This window comes from Salmo salar, chromosome 08 (assembly GCF_965601325.2).
Source record: "Salmo salar chromosome 08, fSalSal1, whole genome shotgun sequence".
Taxonomy (NCBI): domain Eukaryota; kingdom Metazoa; phylum Chordata; class Actinopteri; order Salmoniformes; family Salmonidae; genus Salmo; species Salmo salar.
In genome coordinates, this window is record NC_138298.1 from 25,080,368 (window position 1) to 25,103,052 (window position 22,685).

At 43.3% G+C, this 22,685-nt stretch overlaps 1 protein-coding gene across 9 annotated transcripts in view; it reads right to left on the minus strand.

Moving 5' to 3' along the window:
- Nucleotides 1-284: 284 nt before the first annotated feature.
- The window catches only part of LOC106610313 (nephronectin), a 53,269-nt gene continuing 30,868 nt past the window's right edge, over nucleotides 285-22,685 (minus strand). For all 9 annotated transcript variants that reach the window (XM_045722879.2, XM_045722885.2, XM_045722878.2 and 6 more), the window contains 8 exons: nucleotides 22,306-22,425; nucleotides 19,830-19,964; nucleotides 18,922-19,044; nucleotides 16,566-17,063; nucleotides 9,962-10,051; nucleotides 8,214-8,312; nucleotides 7,215-7,474; nucleotides 285-1,903 (listed from right to left, as the gene is read on the minus strand). In XM_045722879.2, coding sequence (XP_045578835.2) covers nucleotides 1,793-1,903; nucleotides 7,215-7,474; nucleotides 8,214-8,312; nucleotides 9,962-10,051; nucleotides 16,566-17,063; nucleotides 18,922-19,044; nucleotides 19,830-19,964; nucleotides 22,306-22,425 — 1,436 coding nt within the window. In that variant the 3' untranslated portion in view covers nucleotides 285-1,792. The remainder of the gene's footprint in view (nucleotides 1,904-7,214; nucleotides 7,475-8,213; nucleotides 8,313-9,961; nucleotides 10,052-16,565; nucleotides 17,064-18,921; nucleotides 19,045-19,829; nucleotides 19,965-22,305; nucleotides 22,426-22,685) is intronic.

The window sequence follows — 22,685 nt, forward strand, 5'->3', positions numbered from 1 at the left end:
TCCACTAATTCTGCTCCAGCCATTACCACAAGCCTGTCCTCCACAATTAAGGTGCCACCAACCACCTTTGCGACATAGCTACCGTAGTAGGTCAAAGTTATGTGCCGGAAAACTTTAGTGGAACATGGGTGGAGTGGTCATTGTGGTGCTCATGTGAATTTTTGGCTTCAGACAAATGCCTAGTTCTCACTTAAAGCATTGCTTTTTGTTTTAGATTTGATGTAAAAGTGTGTCACACAGAAAAGACAAAGACAACATGACAATGACACGCTTAGTCAAACATGTATCAGTCAATGTCCTTTTATTTACATAATTGGCTGAGTATATGAGAATTTGGTGAACTGATCCATGCATATAGTACAGTTTGAATTTCCAACAGATCAGAAACTTCATTATGGCAGATGACACAATAATGCAACTGTGTACTGCAAAACGTTAAAAAACTACAGAGGAAGCGATCTAGTAATTCAACATAAAACATGAACAGATATGGTCATTTATGTACTGTAAACAGCCTTGTATTCCCACAAGGTTCAAATGTTTATCCATATATTGATCTTGAATTATAGAAACAAACGAAAACCATACATTTTTCAACTCCAATTAATACTTAAGTCTGAATTTACATAAACGTATAAACCACACAGCTTAATATGAGCATGAAAGTGTTCTAGAATATGTACACACGACTACATTTACAATAATACACTGGGTGAGAGCCAGAAATCGTTGATACTGTCATCGCCAGTACAACCAACTTGCACTTAATAGAACAAAGCACATAGAGAGAAATCACGGTCAATTTTAAAATTCAGAATTCATACGCCACTTCTCCAAGACCCATTTCAGAAAGTCTTGGAAATAATCCATTAAAATAAAACAAATCTTGCAGTGGGAGAATTTGTTTTTATCATAATGGCTTATCATGTGAACTTGCGTACGGTTGTAGCAATAGTAACATACGAGTGCCTCAGCACTAGTTTTACAGAATTTGATTTGTCTAAATAAACTGAGCAGGGTTTGGATTTTTCATTCTCCCCATTATCATTACAGATTGGTGTCTTCTCTTGTTGTCCCTGGGTCGCGTTCATTAGGGCACAGAACAGGAAATGTTTTAAAATGCTCTGTAATGGAAAATGTAAATAATTGTTTCTTATTGGACAAGCCCTCGTAGTCCCTCCCCGTTTCAGTCAGTTTTTCCCTGTTTGGTACCTAACGAACACGACGCAGGTTAAAACAGTTAGACAATCTAAATGATGGATAGCAAATAATCAGATATGGCTTCTGACTAAAATATGAAAGCAAGATGATGAAACATCGATGAAGGCCTTTGGGCGGTGTGGTTGGCTGGGTGGCAGTGCTCACAGGGACGTTTCCAGGGTTACCAGGGGCATGCACAGGTTAATAGTGAGGGACCGGGTGATGGAGAGTTGGAGAGACTGGGTAGAGGTGGTGGGTGGTGGGGGATCACATGGCGGACCCTCTTTCTCCCCTGTGGTTTGGGGCAGTCTTCTTATTGGTGGACAGGTTTGGTGCAGTCTTGTTATTGGTGGACAGGTTTGGTGCAGTCTAGTTATTGGTGGACAGGTTTGGTGCAGTCCTCTTGTTGGTGGACAGGTTTGGTGCGGTCTTCTTATTGGTGGACAGGCAGAGAGAAATGCTCCTTCTCCCCAGAGGTGCTCTTGGACCCTCTATGGGGGTCCAATCAGAGTCTGCTCCACCCTGGGCTCTATCTTCTCTCCACTTCTCTCTTTCTTTCTCTCTCCATCTCTGTCTCTCTCTGCTGTGTGTATTAATGTCTTCTCAGATTGTGCTCCTCGGTGCAGGAACCTTTTCTCAAGGTGATGTCATCCACGGCCATCTCTCCGCTCCGGCCGCGCCCGCGCTCGCCCTTCAGGATCACCTGGGAACAACAACACAGCACAATAAATACGTTATTTAGCTTATATAGCACTTTCGATTACAAAATCTTATCTCAAAGCACTTGAGAAGCAAAAACAAAACAAAAAAAACAGGTACAACTAATTATCAAAATGGAATGTGAATGGTGTCTAGTCAGCTTCAGACAGAGGTGGCATGGAAAGGCAGTCTGCTATGACTTGAGAGGAGGGGGGCATCGATGGTTAGCCAGGGAGAAAGGCAGTCTCTGATATGGCTTGAGAGGAGGGGGGCATCGATGGTTAGCCAGGGAGAAAGGCAGTCTCTGATATGGCTTGAGAGGAGGGGGGCATCGATGGTTAGCCAGGGAGAAAGGCAGTCTCTGATATGGCTTGAGAGGAGGGGGGCATCGATGGTTAGCCAGGGAGAAAGGCAGTCTCTGATATGGCTTGAGAGGAGGGGGGCATCGATGGTTAGCCAGGGAGAAAGGCAGTCTCTGATATGGCTTGAGAGGAGGGGGGCATCGATGGTTAGCCAGGGAGAAAGGCAGTCTCTGATATGGCTATATAGTAGAACATCAATTGAGGACAACCATGATTCAAACACACACTCCAATAACCAACGTACCAGTCGTTGCTAAAGGTCAGTCACAGATGGCAAAGTTAAGTGTGGTGTCAGACATACTACTGTATACTGCTTTATACCTTAGGAACAGCTGCTCTTTCTATGGCATAGACTGACCAGGTGAAAGCTATGATCTCTTATTGGTGTTACTTGTTAAATCCACTTCAATCATCAGTGTAGATGAAGGGGAGGAAGGATTTTCAAGCCTTGAGACAATTGAGACATGGATTGTGTATGTGTGCCATTCAGAGGGTGAATGGGCAAGACAAAATATTTGAGTGCCTTTGTACGGGGTATGGTACTAGGTACCAGGCGCACCGGTTTGAGTGTGTCAAGAACTGCAATGCTACTGGTTTTTTTAATCTCAACAGTTTCCCGTGTGTATTAAGAATGGTCCACCACCTAAAGGACATTCAGCCAACTTGACAGAACTGTGGGAAGCATTGGAGTCAACATGTCAGCATCCCTGTGGAACGCTTTCGGCACCTTGTAGAGTCCAAAAATTGAGGCTGATCTGAGGGAAAAAGGGGGTGCAACTTAATATTAGGAAGGTGTTCTGTATATATACTACTGTATACTGCTTTACACTCTCTATATACACTACTGTATACTGCTTTACACTCTATATACTACTGTATACTGCTTTACACTCTTTATATACTACTGTATACTGCTGTAACCTGTTTTACACTCTCTATATACTACTGTATATTTCTTTGCACTCTCTATGTACTACTGTATACTGCTTTACACTCTCTATATACTAATGTATGCTGCTTTACTCTGTATATACTACTGTATACTGCTTTACACTCTATGCTACTGTATACTGTTTTACACTCTATACTACCGTATACTGTTTTACACTCTCTATACTACTGTATACTGCTTTACACTCTCCGTATTCCATTGTATACTGCTTTACACTCTCTATATACTACTGTATACTGCTTTACTCTCTATATACTACTGTATACTGTTTTACACTCTTTATATACTACTGTATACTGCTTTACACTCTCTATGTACTACTGTATACTGCTTTATACTCTCTATATACTGCTGTATGCTGCTTTACTCTTTATATTCTACTGTATACTGCTTTACACTCTCTATATACTACTGTCACCTGTTTAACTCTCTATATACTACTGTATACTTCTTTACACTCTCTATATACTTCTGTATACTGCTTTACACTCTATATACTACTGTATACTGCTTAATACGCTCTATATGCTACTGTATACAGCTTTACACTCTAATATTATTACATTTTTTTACTTTACCCCCTTTTTCTACACAATTTTGCGATATCCAATTGGTAGTTACAATGTTGGCTCAGGAGAGAAGGTCGAGAGCCATGCGTCCTCTGAAACATGACCCTGCCAAGCTGCACTGCTTCTTGACACACTACTCGCTTAACCTGGAAGCCAGCCGCACCAATGTGTCAGAGGAAGCACAGTCCAACTGATGACCGGAAGGCAGCTTGCAGGCGCCAGGCCCACCATGAGGAGTCGCTAGAGCACGATGAGACAAGGAAATGCCAGCCGGCCAAACTCTCCCCTAACCCAGACAATCAAGAGAATGCCAAGAGTGTGCAAAGCTGTCATCAAGGCAAAGGGTGGATACTTTGAAGAATCTCAAATATAAAATATAACACTTTTTTGGTTAACACATGATTCCATATGTGTAATTTCATAGTTTTGATGTCTTCACTATTATCCTACAATGTAGAAAACAGTAAAAATAAAGAAAAACCCTGGAATGAGTAGGTGTGTCCAAACTTTTGACTGGTACTGTATATATACACTACCATTCAAAAGTTTGGGGTCCTTGTTTTTAAAATAAAAGCACATTTTTGGCCATTAAAATAACATCAAATTGATCAGAAATACAGTGTAGACATTGTTAATGTTGTAAATGACTATTGTAGCTGGAAACGGCTGATTTTATAATGGAATATCTACATAGGCGTACAGAGGCCCATTATCAGCATCCGTCACTCCTGTGTTCCAATGGCACGTTGTGTTAGCTAATCCAAGTGTATGATTTTAAAAGGCTAATTGAACATTAGAAAACCCTTGTTCAATTATGTTAGCACAGCTGAAAACTGTTGTTCTTATTAAAGAAGCAATAAAACTGGCCTTCTTTGGACTAGTTGAATATCTGGAGCATCAGCATTTGTGGGTTCAATTACAGGCTCAAATTGGCCAGAAACAAAGACCTTTCTTCTGAAACTCGTTAGTATATTCTTGTTCTGGCTGAGAAATTAAGGCTATTCCATGCGAGAAATTGCCAAGAAACTGAAGATCTGGTACAATGCTGTGCACTACTCCCTTCACAAAACAGCGCAAACTGGCACTAACCAGAATAGAAAGAGAAGTGCGAGGCCCTGGTGCACAACTGAGCAAGAGGCAAGTACATTAGAGTGTCTAGTTTGAGAAACAGACGCCTCACAAGTCCTCAACTGGCAGCTTCATTAAATAGTACTTGTAAAACACCAGTCTCAATGTCAACAGGGAAGAGGCAACTCCGTGATGCTGACCTTCTAGGCAGAGTTGCAAAGAAAAAGACATATCTCAGACTGGCCAATAAAAAGAAAAGATTAAGATGGGCAAAAGAACACAGACACTGGACAGAGGAAGATTGGAAAAAAGTGGTATGGACAGACGAATCTAAGTTTGAGGTGTTCGGATCACAAAGAAGAACATTCGTGAGACGCAGAAAAAATGAAAAGATACTGGAGGAGTGCTTGACGTCATCTGTCAAGCATGGTGGAGGCAATGTGATGGTCTGGGGGTGCTTTGGTGGTGGTAAAGTGGGAGATTTATACAGGGTAAATGGGGATGTTGCAGAAGGTAGGCTATCACTCCATTTTGCAACGCCATACAATACCCTGTGGACGGCGCTTAACAACTACCATGCCAATGGTCTGCAAGGCTGTAATTGCTGCAAACGGAGGATTCTTTGATGAAAGTAAAGTTTGAAGGACACAAATATTATTTCAATTAAAAATCATTATTTATAACCTTGTCAATGTCTTAACTATATTTACTATTCATTTTGAACTCATTTCATGTATGTTTTCATGGAAAACAAGGGCATTTCTAAGTGACCCCAAACTTTTTTTAAATAAACTCAGCAAAAAAAGAAACGTCCTCTCACTGACAACTGCGTTTATTTTCAGCAAACTTAACGTGTAAATATTTGTATGAACATAACAAGATTCAACAACTGAGACATAAACTGAACAAGTTCCACAGACATGTCCGGGAACTCGTCCAGATATGGAATAATGTGTCCCTGAACAAAAAGGGGGGGGGGGGTCAAAATCTAAATTAACAGTCAGTATCTGGTGTGGCCACCAGCTGCATTAAGTACTGCAGTGCATCTTCTCCTCATGGACTGCACCAGATTTGGCAGTTCTTGCTGTGAGATGTTAACCCACTCTTCCACCAAGGCACCTTCAAGTTCCCGGACAATTTTGGGGGGAATGGCCCTAGCCCTCACCCTCCGATCCAACAGGTCCCAGACGTCCTCAATGGAATTGAGATCTGGGCTCTCTGCTGGCCATGGTAGAACACTGAAATTCCTGTCTTGCAGGAAATCAACACACAAAATGAGCGGTATGGCTGGTGGCGTTGTCATGCTGGAGTGTCATGTCAGGATGAGCCTGCAGGAAGGGTACCACATGAGGGAGGAGGATGTCTTCCCTGTAACGCACAGCGCTGAGATTGCCTGCAATGACAACAAGCTCAGTCCGATGACGCTGTGACACACCGCCCCAGACCATGACGGACCCTCCACCTCCAAATTGATCCCGCTCCAGAGTACAGGCCTCGGTGTAACGCTCATTCCTTCGACAATAAACGCGAATCCGACTATCACCCCTGGTGAGACAAAACTGCGACTTGTCGGTGAAGAGCACTTTTTGCCAGTCCTGTCTGGTCCAGCGATGGTGGGTTTGTGCCCATAGGCGACATTGTTGCCGGTGTTGTCTGGTGAGGACCTGCCTTACAACAGGCCTACAAGCCCTCAGTCCAGTCTCTCTCAGCCTATAGCGGACAGTCTGAGCACTGATGGAGGGATTGTACGTTCCTGGTGTAACTCGGGCAGTTGTTGTTGCCATCCTGTACCTGTCCCACAGGTGTGATGTTCGGATGTACCGATCCTGTGTAGGTGTTGTTACACGTGGTCTGCCACTACGAGGACGATCAGCTCTCCATCCTGTCTCCCTGTAGCGCTGTCTTAGGCGTCTCACAGTACAGACATTGCAATTTATTGCCCTGGCCACATCTGCAGTCCTCATGCCTCCCTGCAGCATGCCTAAGGCACGTTCACGCAGATGAGCAGGGACCCTTGGCATCATTCTTTTTGTGTTTTTCAGAGTCAGTAGAAAGGCCTCATTAGTGTCCTAAGTTTTCATAACTGTGACCTTAATTACCTACCGTCGGTAAGCTGTTAGTGTCTTAACGACCGTTCCACAGGTGCATGTTCATTAACTGTTTATGATTCATTGAGCAAGCATGGGAAACAGTGTTTAAACCCTTTACAATGAAAATCTGTGAAGTTATTTGGATTTTTACGAATTATCTTTGAAAGACAGGGTCCTGAAAAAGGGACGATTCTTTTTTTGCTGAGTTTATATATATATATATATATATATATATATATATATATATACTGTATATACACTACTGAATACTCACACTCTCAAGTCCCGTGCCCCACAGTGTGATCTGGGTATGTCTCCAGCCGCTGCCCCCCGTCCTTCCCCACACGGCCGGGCTGTACTGCTTCCCTTTCTTCACAAACACCTGGAGCATACCCACATGGTGTCCTGCCAGCTTGTGGCGGAACGACAGACACAGGTTACCGTCGTTCCAGGGAGGAGTCAACGGGAGGACCAGGCGCGCCCCTCGCCCGCTCTTCTTGTCGCTCACCTCAGGGATGGTGAGGTATTTTCCACCTGTGGAGAGGAAAGAGGAAGAGAAAGTGACATCACAATCAGGGTAGTGTTCAATAGGAGAAAACGGGGGAAAACGTTTGGAAACGAAGGAGATGCTAGAACACTGGTTTTAGTTTTCAGATGCATGTGTCTCAATCAGGTGGCTTCATCTTTTCGTTATCGGCAGCTCCATTTTACAGAATATTGTCCTCATTGAAATTCGTACCGAAAACCCCCCAAAATGTCCTCCTGGGTCTATAAAGTTACACTACTAAAAAGAGTCAGAATAGACTGAATTAAATTTACTCTTGACATATGATTGAGTGGAACCATTGCAAAAAAAAACACATCTTGTTTTCTCTGAACCAACTGTCTGCCTGTAATCAAGTGTTTTGATTTGAATACTGTTGAATAATGCAGTCTCTTCAAAAGGCACTTGTTTCTCAATGAATAATAACCACAGCTAGATCTACCAAGGATCAGACCTTCCTGTTGTAAAACCAGCAACACACTTTTAGAGACAATGTTCTAATATGAAAAGAGAACTTCTGTGCTTATCATTAAAATGTTAGTATCTGAATGCAAAAGTGAGGTTAAAGGGTTAGTCAACTTTTTTGAAGTTGACATGTATGTTATTTTTGCCTTCCCTGAGGAAATATTGCTTCCTCTGAACCATTTGTAGCAACGTCCAGAATAATCTGGTTTGCATTAATCTGACTAGCAAAAAGTAAAGTCTAAAAAAGTGAACTCTGGTTCTTACCAGATGGGTCCGGTGTTGTCTCCCAGTGCAGGTCGCCATCCTTGTCCCGGATCCAACCGCAAAGGCCATTATCAAAGGAGCAGCTCAGGTAACCAGCCTCTGAAGAGGAATTTAAACAACATTGTTTCACATATTTCAAGTACCTTTACCCCACAAAAGCTCTCCTTGCTTGAACGAAGCTCACACAAAGGCTCTCCTTGCGTGAACGTGGCTCAAATCCCTCCTGCTGTGTGCCTTTGATTCCAATGGATGCAGCATCATTTCCATTCTCTCTTATGTATATGAAAGAACATAGAGAAGATGTGAAAGAAAGGTGGTGAATGCACAAGTTATTACAGAACAATAAATATTGATTTCTCAAGAGCGGTGGACTGAGAGCGCCGTGATGGATGAAATGGGAGCGAACTGATCTGAATTGCCTGCAAAGCAAGCCTTCATTTCACAAAATAAATCTGATGATAACTGTGTGTGGGTTTGTGTGTGCGCGTGTGTATGTATGCTTGTGTGTTTATGTGTGTGTGTGTGTGTGTGTGTGTGTGTGTTCATCGAAGTGTGTCAGCCACCATATCATTTCATTTAGCCACTCCGCATAAACCATCAACTGTAACGGCTGTCGTTGGGAATGGATGACCAAAACGCAGACGGGATATGAATGTTCATCTTTATATTTAATTAGAATAAAGTGAACACAGAAAACAAGAAAGACAGGTGACAGTTTCACAGGCTATACAGAATATAGCAGTGCGAAAAACAACAACCCACAAACCCCAGGTGAAAAACACACTCCTAATATATGACTCCCAATCAGGAACAACGATAACCAGCTGTTCCTGATCGGGAGCCACACAGACCAACAAAGAAACAGACATACTAGAAAACACATACAGAGACTTCTTCTGCCACGTCCTGACCAAAAACTACACAACTACTCCCTCTGCTGGTCAGGACGTGACATCAAGAAATACATTGTGGTCATGACAGTGAGTAATCGGATACGAATGATCATTTCGATTTTGATTTATTTGTTTTGGACATAAGCCATAATAATTCATGCATCGCAAGTACAAATTGTGTCTTGAGATGAAACTAGCATTCATCATTTCAACCCTGAACATTGGGTCGTGAAAAGCACTTAACAGGATCATTCTCTGAGCCAATGAAAGCACTGTTTCACGCCAAACTGCTGATCCGATCATGTACGGCATGCCAAAATAAGCCCATAGTGGAATCATTAGGCAATTTAAATAGTGTTTTATTGACATCAATAAATCACATAAGCAAGCCCCAGGTGTGGTGGATAACGTTCTCAAGTACCAAGAGTACACTGCTCTTCCTTATTCAAGTGTGTGTGTGTGTGTGTGTGTGTGTGTGTGTGTGTGTGTGTGTGTGCGTCAGCGTGTGTGTGTTTGTCTAACTGCCGCATCAGTACCTGTGGAGGCTGCTGAGGGGACGACGGCTCATAATAATGGCTGGAACCATGTGTTTGATGTTGTTGATACCATTCCACTCCAGCCATTACCACGTGCCCGTCCTCCCCAATTAAGGTGCCACCAACCTCCTGTGGTCGTTACATTAAACCTTCAACTCAACCAATTAATCAATCAATCATGAAGCAATGCATTCTGGGTATGTGTCATATAAACAAACAGGACAAATCTAATCTGTGACTTTCCTGTGACAGTCCATCAAAAACACACCAAGTCACTATCATATCTTTCCCTTCGTGTTTGACAAATGTTTCTGTTTACCTGGGTCATCCTTCGATTCGTCGGCCGTGTTGCCCAGCTCAATGTCAAAGTCGACCCCCAAGACGGTGTTGTGATCATGGTTACGCGGAACTAGGGGAGCAAAGAGAAAAAACGGAATCAAGAGGTTTTAAGGAAATGAATAAGTGTTTGTGTGTACGCGCTACATTGACAGAGAATACAAAATACATATTTTGTTGATAATGATAGATAGTAGGGAGAAGAGCAATATCCTCTGGGATATTTGGCTGTTAATCAGCACACCTATCTGGCAGGTGAATATGTTCTCAGACAGGTTTGACCACCGCTATATAAGAGCATGAAAATTGATATCAACCCTCAAAGATACGATATAATTTGGATAGAGACAAAATACATGGCACCTGAATGAGAACAAAAACACATTCATACACTGCAGTACACTGTACTACAAACGGGTTCACATATTAGGTCCATTCTGCCTACTGTACTCAACTCTGCTAATTCAGACCCTATGATTGGTAGACACAGCGCAAGGGGTGGGGGGGGGGGTCTTCAGCTGTTTCTGATGCAATGGCCGTGTAAACGCTGTGACGCACGCACGCACACACGACCCTGGGGCCCCTCTCTCGTGGCACAGTAACACAGCCACTACTGAAATAACCCTCAGTCTCTACTGACATAACTGTGGTCATACTGCCTTATATACTGGAATGCCAAGTCGCCCCAATGCCTAAAAGGTCACAGGTCAAATGGAAACATGGGAGTTTGTGGGAGCTTAAGATGCACCTTACTCTAAGTACAGTACTTCTTGTCTAGCTCAACGTCACTCAAAGTCCTATTGACCAGGTTTAACTTGTCAAACATGATGTTTAGATTAAGTTGCCTATGGAAAATGATATTTTGACAATGACAAAATCTCAAAGAAAAATAGGATTGATAAAACATAACTGCCAACACCTCAATTAGGGTACGATACACTGATACTGTTCCAAAGGCACGACACTTGACGTCTGAATCCTAACCCCTGGCTCTCCCACCCCACCTTGTGTTCTAGCAGTCTACTTCATTTACTCCAGTGTTAGCCACTAGCTTGGGCCACTCCTGACCTGACATTGATGTAGCACGTCAGCCTGTCTGTCTGCCTATCTGTCTGTCTGTCTGTGGAATCAGGAAGCAGAGGGCTGTGCACAGATTCCCTGGCAAGACACCAGGCTCTCCAGCAATGCCAGGCATCCAGGCCATAGACGTATTCAGGCCAAGGAGGAAGGGGAAAGGGGGGAGGGGGGGAGGACCTCCCTAGGAGCTACATTGGCTGAGCGTGCTACTGTACACTCTTAGAAAAAAGGTGCAATCTAGAACTAAAAAGGGTTCTTCTGCTGTCCCCGTAGGAGAACCCTTCGAAGAAAACCTTTTTGGTTCCAGGTAGAACCCTTAAGGGTTTCATTTAGAACCCTTCTACATGGAACCCAAAAGAGTTCTACCTGGAACCAAAAAGGGTTCTCCTACGGGGACAGACACAAATTTTCCATACGCACAAAAAGCTTATTTCTCTCAAATGCTGTGCACAAATTTGTTTACATCCCGGTAAGTGAGCATTGCTCCAAGATAATCCATCCACCTGACAGGTGTGGCATAACAAGAAGCTGATTAAACAGCATGATCATTACAAAAGTGCACCTTGTGCTGGGGACAAGAAAAGGCCACTCTTAAATGTTCAGTTTTGTCACACAACACAATGCCGCAGATGTCTCAAGTTGAGGGAGCGTGCAATTGTCATGCTGTCTTCAGGAATATCCACCAGAGCTGTTGCCAGAGAATTGGATGTTCATTTCGCTACCATAAGCCGTCTCCAACGTTGTTTTAGAGAATTTGGCAGTACATCCAACCTGCCTCACAACCACAGATCACATGTAACCGCGCCAGCCAAGGACCTCCACATCCGGCTTCTTCATCTGTGGGATAATCTGAGACCAGCCATCCAGACAGCTGATGAAACTGAGGAGTATTTGTCTGTAATAAAGCCCTTTTGTGGGGAAAACCTAATTCTGATTGGCTAGGCATGGCTCCCCACTGGGTGGGCCTATGCCCACCTAGGCCTACCCATGGCTGCACCCCTGCCCAGTCATGTGAAATCCATAGAATAGGACCTAATGAATTTATTCCAATTGACTGATTGCCTTATATGTACTGTAACTCAGGTAAATCGTTGTAATTGTTGCATGCTGCGTTTATTTTTATTTTCAGTATACAACTTGAACCCAGGTCTGCCCTACTGAAGTCCATGGCAGTTGGACACGATAATGTACAGCTCCACTTTACACTGTGAGAAACAAAGGGCTAAGTATTACTTCAGGGAATCAATCTCCCTCGGCCAGCAGCTGCACTCCCACGCTTAATAAATCTGATTTACTCCACTGTGTTAGACGTCCTTGTCGCTAGCGCTCCTCTTGACCCTGTCTTGTTTAATTCTGTGGCAAATATTTGGGCAGTCGACGGGGCTTAAAGCTCAAGAGGGGATTTTCACATACTCTGCTAACCAAGCCAAGCACAGGCTTTTTCAATGCACAAGTTCCTTTTTTTGAATGTGTCTTAAAGGGATAATTTTCTGGATTTTTACCCAATTCATAATTGTTTTCTTACCTCAACAGAAGTTAAGTGTTTTTATTAGAATTTAAATAAAACCTTTATGGGAAGCCGTGTGAAGTAAACAATGCATGGGATGTGAGTATGAACGTGTGACAAACAAATTTGGGGAAACACTTCTCTTCCAAAATTGTACTTATATTGCAACAATATCACTCCAGAATATCTGTTTACTCTCTTGAGGTAATAAATAAATTAAGATTGGGATAAAAACCTGGAAAACGATCCCTTTAAAGAGGAATTTGATTAGCCGATGGTGACACATTTATGAAATGTTTGTGTGGGTAAGAAGACAGAGTTTTCCTGGGGTACTTCTTTGCTGCGACCACTTCAAGGAATGAATGGAAGGGAGGATGTATCTTCAAAAGGATTCCAACAGGACCAAGAAAGTGGTTAGCGCTCAATCCCTCTTCCTCAATGACTGGCACGCGTCATCAGCTCCACCTTGACTGATCAGCACAGCCTCAACAAGACAATTACAGGGCAATCTACAGAGTCCCAATTACGAGCTAAAAGTACTAAAACTTATATTTTACTTTACAAAACGTTTTACTTCATTTACTTTACTAAAAGTAAACAAACTGAAATGTATAAACAAGCTGATGCTTCCAAGTTCTGAACAACTTAAAACATTTTTTTTTTTACCTTTATTTAACAAGAACAAATTCTTATTTACAATGACGGCCTACCCCAGCCAAACCCTAACCCAGACGACGCTGGGCCAATTGTGCACTGCCCTATGGGACTCCCAATCACGGTCGGTTGTGATAAAGCCTGGAATCGAACCAGGGTTTGTAGTGATGCCTCTAGCACTGAGATGTAGTGCCTTAGACTGCTGACCACTCGGGAGCCCAAGTCTGATTCAAGCTTCTGCAAAGGACAACAGAAATCTGACAACAGTATTCCTTATGCTTTGACGATCATTCTTATCCTCTTGAATCACAAATCCAATTAAAATATTCTATTGATATGGCCGGGGCATTGTCCTTTCCTCTCCCTCTCATCTCATTCAAACAACACATTTCAAAGACATTCTCCGAGGCTATTCAGCTGAATATATGGATGTCTTCCTCCAAATAACGCAAACTGATGTGAATGCAATCTACCCGCTAGTTTTTTTAATTTTCTAATTATGAGGCCATCTGGCTAGGTCGGTGGGAAACACGATCTATCTCACCTCCCAGCATGCACCATGGCTGCTGCACCGCCACCCTTTCATCCTCACAGCCTATTGATGTCAGAGGGCCTTGGCGATGACTTTTAATCAACAGCGTTCAAATAGGCACTGGGATTTTCAGATGTTTTGTATTCCAGTATTATATTAGTCTGATTGCAGATCTGTTTGTGCTGTCTTTCCAGAACAATATAACGTCACATTGACCATTGGAGCTGGCAAGACAGATCTGGTACCAGGCCAGTGTGTTATAGTGCAGGCTAACTGTGTAAGGTCAAGTCTGATCCAATGAGAATAAAGGTGTCAGACTAGTACCAAGTCTGCATTTTTTGCAACTAGGTGAATTATTGTCAATAACTGCATAGCAAGTGGTATTATCATATGGTGAGCCTATGCTATGACCACGAATGTTCCCCCAAAAGCCATGGGCCTGTAAGGTTTCCATGAGCCTGTATGGTCCGTCTTGAGTTCTCTACCTGCCCTTAACTGTGTTAAAATAATGTTTCTCTAGCCTCTATTACCCCCCCCCCCACCCCCCCATACTGGCCTAGATAGATAGTGGAATATACTTTGGCAAAAGACTGACAATCCCCCTCAGTTCAATGGCATTCAGATGTTCTCCAGTTTCTGTTGAAAATGGGTTAAGATAATAATACACACGTGATTTCTCTGGACCGCTTCACAACTGGCTTGTTGACAGAGAGACATAAAGTGTTTTCATTTTGTCATTGGGAATGGTTGGATGGACATATTTCACAATCATGCCTGATATATTACGAACTGGATGAAAGAAATATGCATATGTAAATGTGATCACATCCAGTTGGCAGAAACTTGTCAAGCGTCTTATCAAGTTAACTTACATCTGGACGTTCCGCTAGCGGAACACCTGCTCCAATATCCAATGATGGGCGTGGCGCGAATTACAAATTCCTCAAAAATACAAAAACTTCAATTTTTCAAACATATGACTATTTCACAGCATTTTAAAGACAAGACTCTCCTTTATCTAACCACACTGTCCGATTTAAAAAAAGGCTTTACAGCGAAAGCAAAACATTAGATTATGTCAGCAGAGTACCAAGCCAGAAATAATCAGACACCCATTTTTCAAGCTAGCATATAATGTCACAAAAACCCAGAAGACAGCTAAATGCAGCACTAACCTTTGATGATCTTCATCAGATGACAACCCTAGGACATTATGTTATACAATACATGCATGTTTTGTTCAATCAAGTTCATATTTATATCAAAAAACAGCTTTTTACATTAGCATGTGACGTTCAGAACTAGCATACCCCCCGCAAACTTCCGGGGAATTTGCTAACAATTTACTAAATTACTCACGATAAACGTTCACAAAAAGCATAACAATTATTTTAAGAATTATAGATACAGAACTCCTCTATGCACTCGATATGTCCGATTTTAAAATAGCTTTTTGTTGAAAGCACATTTTGCAATATTCTAAGTACATAGCCCAGACATCACGGGCTAGCTATTTAGACACCCGGCAAGTTTAGCACTCACCAATATCAGATTTACTATTATAAAAGTTTGATTACCTTTTGTTGTCTTCGTCAGAATGCACTCCCAGGACTGCTACTTCAATAACAAATGTTGGTTTGGTCCAAAATAATCCATCGTTATATCCGAATAGCGGCGTTTTGTTCGTGCGTCCCAGACACTATCCGAATGGTAAAGAAGGGTCGCGCGCATGGCGCAATTCGTGACAAAAAAAATCTAAATATTCCATTACCGTACTTCGAAGCATGTCAACCGCTGTTTAAAATCCATTTTTATGCAATTTTTCTCGTAAAAAAGCGATAATATTCCGACCGGGAATGTCCATTTAGCTAAACACAGGAAAGAAAACAAAGCTTTCGGTCGACGCGGGCACGAGCCTGAGTCTCACAGTACTGTAACCAGCCACTACCCAAACGCGCTACTTTGTTTCAGCCAGAGCCTGCAAAGCCACGATTCAGTGTTTTGCCGCCTTCTGAGAGCCTATGGCAGCCGTAGGAAGTGTCACGGGACAGCTAAGATCCTCACTCTTCAATAAACAGAGACAAGAAGAACGACACCTTGTCAGACAGGCCACTTCCTGCATGAAATCTTCTCAGGTTTTGGCCTGCCAAATGAGTTCTGTTATACTCACAGACACCATTCAAACAGTTTTAGAAACTTTGGAGTGTTTTCTATCCAAGGCTAATAATTATATGCATATTCTAGTTTCTGGGCAGGAGTACTAATCAGATTAAATCGGGTACGTTTTTTATCCGTCCGTGAAAATACTGCCCCCTAGCCATAACAGGATAAATTGACTGCATATGGGACTCACCACCTGGATTCGGTCTTATGTACCAACATTTGAAATGGTGTTTTTTTACATTAGATAAAAGTAGAGACTCAGAGCTAGAAAATGGTATATCATACACTGCATTTGAGGAACAATGGGAAAGTAATTCTGCTTTGAAAGTTGATCAACTTGTAAACTCACTTTTGAGAATATCGCCGTTGAATGTTTTGCTACCTAGTGAAGAGCTTTTCTTTGTCTACACCCATTCAGCATCGTTCACACCCTCTTAAGCTTTAGCCCCACCCATCTCGTTTCGCTGTCGGAGCGCACACTTGACTCTCCGGCCGATAAATATTATTTTTCTTTTTAACCAAATCTGCAGAAAAGTAGCTGAGGTGGACATTCAGAAGTTTATGGATGCCACACACACACACACACACACACACACACACTCTCTATGCATAACAGTCAATGTAAACCTCAAGCAAAACAAAAACCAGACTTACTGTGGACGTCACCTCTCTGTTTGGTGACCTCCTTCTCGATGGTGTTGTCCACTGGGGTGACCGGCTCGGGCTGTTTTGGGGGAGGCGGGCGGAGTGTGGGCACGTAGGGCGGGGTCCTGCGGGTGGGGGGCGGTGGAGAGGTGATGGCGGGACGCCGTGGGGGCACGTAGGGCTTACGGGTGACTACAGGGGGTCTCCTGGTGGGTATGATTGGTAGTCTCGTGGGGACCACTGGCTTACGAGGGGCGGGGGGCATCGTTCTTGGAGGAGGTGGGGGTGGTGGGGGTGTGGTTGTAGAAGGTGCTCTAGTAGTAGTTGTAGTAGTAGTGGTCGTTGGTTTGGGAGTGGTTGTGGTTCTTTTGGGGGCGGTGGGGGCGACTCTCTTGGCGGTCATGGGCGGTCGGATTGTGGTGGTGGTCCTCTTGTGGTCCGAGTCAGGGATAATGTTGTGGTGGTTCGGGGGGAACCTGGGGGGATCGATGACCACCTTGGGAATGGCTAGAAGGGAAAAGAAAACAGAAATTGGATTGAGAGCTGAATTCTGGGTTGTGTTAATTTGGGAACGCAACATAAAAATGTTTTAAAATGTTTTGCAACGGAAAACAAATGTGCAGTTCTAATTGGAGGTGTCCAGATAGTCCCTCCCTGTTTCAGTGTATTCTTTTCTTCAGTTTGGTGCTTAATGAACACGACCCTGACTGCTTCGGTGTTAATGAGGCATAAAGAAGTGGTGACTGCAGTGACCAACTGACCCTTGGAAAGAAAGGCCAGCTCTTTCATCTGCAATGACTTTACCTGAGTAAACAAGCAACCAACTTTATCTCTGTATCCATCATTGAGGGACTTTAAATATTTTATCTTTGAAACCAAATCACTGCCTTATATCAAGACTAATTTTCTAACATTCATTTCCACTTTATCCCCTGATAGAGCAGTCATAGTTCTCAGCCCTGAGCTAAAGCCAGCCAGCCAGCCAGCCAGCCAGCCAGCCAGCCAGCCAGCCAGCCAGCCAGCCAGCCAGCCAGCTAACTGGTATTCATGTGTGGAGTGATACCAACCCCACCTATAAAAATCCCTGCACTCAGGATCACCCCCAAAGCCTCTGTTGTCATGAAGGAGAGACTCGAGACCCATCTATTGTTTGTCCTCGCATTCCACAGGTCGGAGGGCAGAATAAAAAAAGGCATTTAGGGACGACTTGAGGAAAAAGGGCTTCATGATTGAGGACTGAAGGGGGGTGAGGGTAGGGGTGTGGGGCTTCTCAAGGAGAGTCTCGGCTCAAGCTTTCTCAGGTTACAGAGGGGCTCTGATACAGCATGTGACACACAAATAGGATATCGCAAATCAACTCCCTCCCCCTTGAGCCACTTCTGTATCACACCGGTAGGGCGACAGATTGTTTCAAATACCAGTGTCGGGATTCTGCTAGTGCTCTAGGCGGGCGGAGGGGTTCTGTGTGCTGCTAGCTACACTGGTAGCATCCCAAACGGCACCCTTTCCCTATAAAGTGCACTACTTGTGACCAGGCCGTATAGCATTCTGGTCAGAAATAGTGTACTATATAGGGAATAGGGTGCAATTTGAGATGCCGACACTGACTGGCGTACAGCAGTTCAGTCAAAAGATTCAACTACTGGGGATATATAATGATAATAGATGACTTTTATTTTTGCCATTGAGCCGCTGTGCGAACAGCAGCAACAAAGACAAAAGAGACACACAGGCGTCTGAGTGGTCTATCAAGTTAGAGGAAGGAGACACTAGCCGGAGGAAGAAGAAAAAGAAAGAGACATCTGACGTCTGGAAAACGTTTGACTGTGTCAGGCCCTGTGCCCTGTGTCAGGCGTGACTAGGTGTTTTGTATGGTTCCCAATTAGAGGCAGCTGGTAATCGTTGCCTCTAATTGGGGATCATATTTAGGTAACCTTTTTCCCACCTGTGTTTTGTGGGATATTGTTTGGTTTTGTGCTTGTTGCACCACATGGTCACGTTTTGTTGCTTGTTCGTTGTTTTGTTGAAGAAGTTTCACGTTAAATAAATATGTGGACCTCAATACACGCTGCGCCTTGGTCCGTCTCTTACAACAACCGTGACAGACTGACCCTTTTTTTGTCTTTAAAGATAAAGATGGCCATACTAGACGATAAGGGGCGGGGTTATCTCACTCATGAGTGACAGCCATCACAGAGACAAGAATTTCAGCCCCTTGCTCTTAAGTTGCAGACTACTTTTCCTACCCCCTAATCTCGTCCACCCTCCAGCCTTCAAAAAACACGACCAAAGAAAATAAAAAAGGGGGCCCTGTCCCCTTTAAAAAGAGAGAGGGGCCGCGGGGCCATTCAGTGGCCAAGCTTACGTTTGCAGTCATGGCCCATCCCCCTGTAGCCATCTTTGCACTTGCACTTGTAGGAACCAGGCGTGTTATAGCAGGTGGCGAAACTGCTGCATTGGTTTTGGCCTGAGGAGCACTCATCCACATCTGAAAGACAGGAGAACCACATAGCTGAGTATGAGGGAGGGAGGGAGGGAGGGAAAAATACAAAAAGAAAGAAAGACAGACAAACAGAAAGACAGAAAGAAAAGAGAGCTCTTGCACAGCACATAAACACAGTGAAAGGTAGCAGAAGTACAGCATGCTAATTGGCCAAGGTTAATTTCCCCTTCACTCAGAGAGGGAGTTCAGCGTTTATGTCAATGTCTCCTTTTATTAGGGGAAGTGCTATTTATTAGAGTGAAGAGAGAGAATATTCAGTACACTGAATCCTTTACGAAGAATGCTTGTTAGTTAATTAAAACCCTCACCCATTCAGAGAATACGTTATGAGGAGTTTAGTGAACACTGCACAGACTGACAGTGTTGAACTTTTGATTGTTGACACATCTCAAAGGCGTGAGAACAGAGGAGGCGTTATTCCAATAGACTGCTCACTGAATGATTCTCCGTTCAAGATTAAAGAGTGAATGTGATTTGTTCAGAGAAGATGCAGTAAATACTTAGAGATTTGACAGGATTTCATAAAGTTATGCAGTTTTTCCTCTTTCTTTCCTTCTTTCCGCTCCCTTGTTCTCTCTGTCCCCCCCCCCCCCCCTCTCTCTTTCTTCTTATCTCTCTCTTAAAATGATTAATGTACAAAACAACACCTGCGCTCCAGACGCAATGACTCGATGATGGGTCAAAACATCTCAACAAGCCTGCCCGTTGACCTTTTGACCCTTAAACCCCAGGTAAGACGTGTGGAAAGCCTGGATGACCTCATTACGTACCTAGGCACTGGTACTTCCCGTTGATGTACTGCAGGTCGAAGCCCTCGTGACACCTGCAGATGTAACTCCCAAATGTGTTGATGCACTGACGGAACCGGGGACACGTGGCCATGCCGGTCGCACACTCGTCCACGTCTGAAAGTAAGACCATCACAGATGAAACTACAGTTCATAGTTGAGTCTTTATTAATACTTAGAGGGAGAGGTATTAATACTAAGAAGGAAGGGCTGTACAATATCATGGCTCTGATTCAATGCATGTAATAAATACCAACGTTTAATCAGCTAGCCCACCTTCATCAGGGTTTCAATTCTTTATTAATAAACATATAGTTTCACCTATACCAAAGCCGTATGTATCCATGTAAATCAATGGAAATATTTGTCTCTTCGTGTATGCTTATGTTGGCTAGCAACACATTGACACATATAGGTATTACATATATAAATATAGCCTACAGGTTCATCTGCATCTTTCAACAGAACAGCATTTCCTCTCTTTCACCGGTCTTTTCTCTCCTTATTTCTTCTTCTCTCCTTTGGGTTTATTCAAACATGAACGAAAGCCGATTATGTATTAAATCCTGTGATCAGAAGAATACACACCACGGTTGGGAAGGTTTTAAGAGCTCGTTCCGTCCGGGTTGACTCAAATCACCTCTGTAGTTACAGGGGCAGGAAGACATTGAAAGGACTACAGGCTTAGGTGAGTCTTTTTCACTTAAATACCATGAGTTAATGTGCTGTAAAATGTTGCATGAGGGAAACAACTGACAGTTACGCCAACTTGAAACTTACCGAGTGTTATGGAGAGTCTAAGAGAAAGATGGATGCATACTATAGGGTAGCCTACAACAGGCCAAAATATGTACAAGGTTTCCAATCAATCACTACTTTTCTGTCTGAAAACCTACCCATGAAAAGAACTGCTTGCCTAGAAAGAACAGTGCTGTTTCATTCAATCACTTCGTATTTAGTGTTTATCGGCTTGTATTCAGTTCTGCATAGCTGTTTTTTCTGCTGACAAACCCTTTGATTAATTGGGCATTTTTATGAGAAGGATAAATGAAATATGAAGCTGTCAAGTTTCTGGAACAATCCAAAAATCCCAGGAGTTAATCATTAATCAGCACTCATTAATCCCAGGATGACTCGTTAATCATAGCGTATTGTCCTCAACATGTTTCTCGCCTCTCAATCTCCATCGCCTGTCAATATAGGTCTAGCCCACATCACAAGATTACAGCAAAGAATTTTTGCATTTCAGATTTATTTACTCATTTTTTGAGGGATTTGACATGGGTTTGCCATGGGCTTGCCATAGGCCTCTTCTGTTGCCAGAGGAACAACACAAAATAACAAAGAGACTACAGTAGACTAGTAGACTGGACCAGACATATAATTCATCCAAATCATCCTACCCTGGAACAGCTATCAACTCTCTCTGGTATAAGAATATTTTGAAGATAAAGTCACCATGCAGAGTTTGAGAGTTTGATCTCCCCCTGATTTGCTTTGGAGTTTGTGTTATTGAAGAATAACATAAATTGCTAACACTGATGACCCTTGACCTTAGCATTTATTTAAAGCAGACACCCTCTTCCATAAAAAACTCCTCTTTCCGAAAAGGGTTGAAGGGGTCTCCTCAAATATTTCCAGAGCCATTGTAAAACCTGTGGGCTAGGAACCTCTCTCTCCTTCTACAACAATGATTGATGTGCCTCTGTTTTGAAGCCACACCCCCTCTACCTCCCCTCAGTCTCAAACTGCGACTAGAGTGCATCACCTTAAGGCTCAGCCAAGCCAATCGACAGAGCTTGTATTTAAGATGAACCAATAGACAGAGCCTGCATTTAGATGTGACACGGATTAACTGGCTCAATTTGTCCATCTGAGATTTACTCTTCTGAGTGATGGCATGTAAAAGAGAGAGAGAGAGATCCCTGGTCATTTTACTCCCAGTGAACTTCCGTCAGTGCATTCACCTTCATTAAGAAAGGCCATTATGCAGTCTCCACGTAGTAAAAATGCAATTAGTAGCTCAGAGAGAGAGAGAGAGAGAGAGAGAGAGAGAGGAATCACCGTTGAGGTTGTCAAGGACATTCAGAATGCCAATGGACCAGCAGAAAGTGAAGAAGAGTGTTTGAGAATAACAGGAAAGTTCTTCTCCTTGCTGCTGTCTTCCCCATTCAAGGCCTTATTTGATTTTCTAACTTGTGTTTTCATTGCTGCCAAAGGTATTTTGTCGAGCTCTGTGGCAATCAAATTTCATTTGATCATCTATTCAGCAAATTCAAAGGCTGACAAGACAAAAACAACTCACCCGTCTCACGTTTTTCTATTACAAGAAAAGAAGTAATGCTTCTTCTGGCATTGAATAATTGAATAAGGCTCACACATCTTGTTGTGTGTGTGTGTGGATGTGTGCGTGCGCTTATGTGCGTGCTGATATATTTATCACTAGAACAGAACGTACCCACACAGGTTCTTCCGTCCGGCGCCAGCTGAAGCCCTGGCGACGGGCACTGACAGCGCACCTCTCCCTTCAGCACCTCACAGCCATACTGGCAGTTGGCCATACCACAGGTACGGGTATCTGGAGAGAATACAGCAGCAGGTTATAGCTAGCTCACACACACACACACACACACACACACACACACACACACACACACACACACACACACACACACACACACACACACACACACACACACACACACACACACACACACACACACACACACACACACACACACACACACAAACATTAAGGACACACACACACAGATCACACACACAAGCGGGTGCGTGGACACAGGAAGACACACAGTGAGGATTAATTACAGCAATATA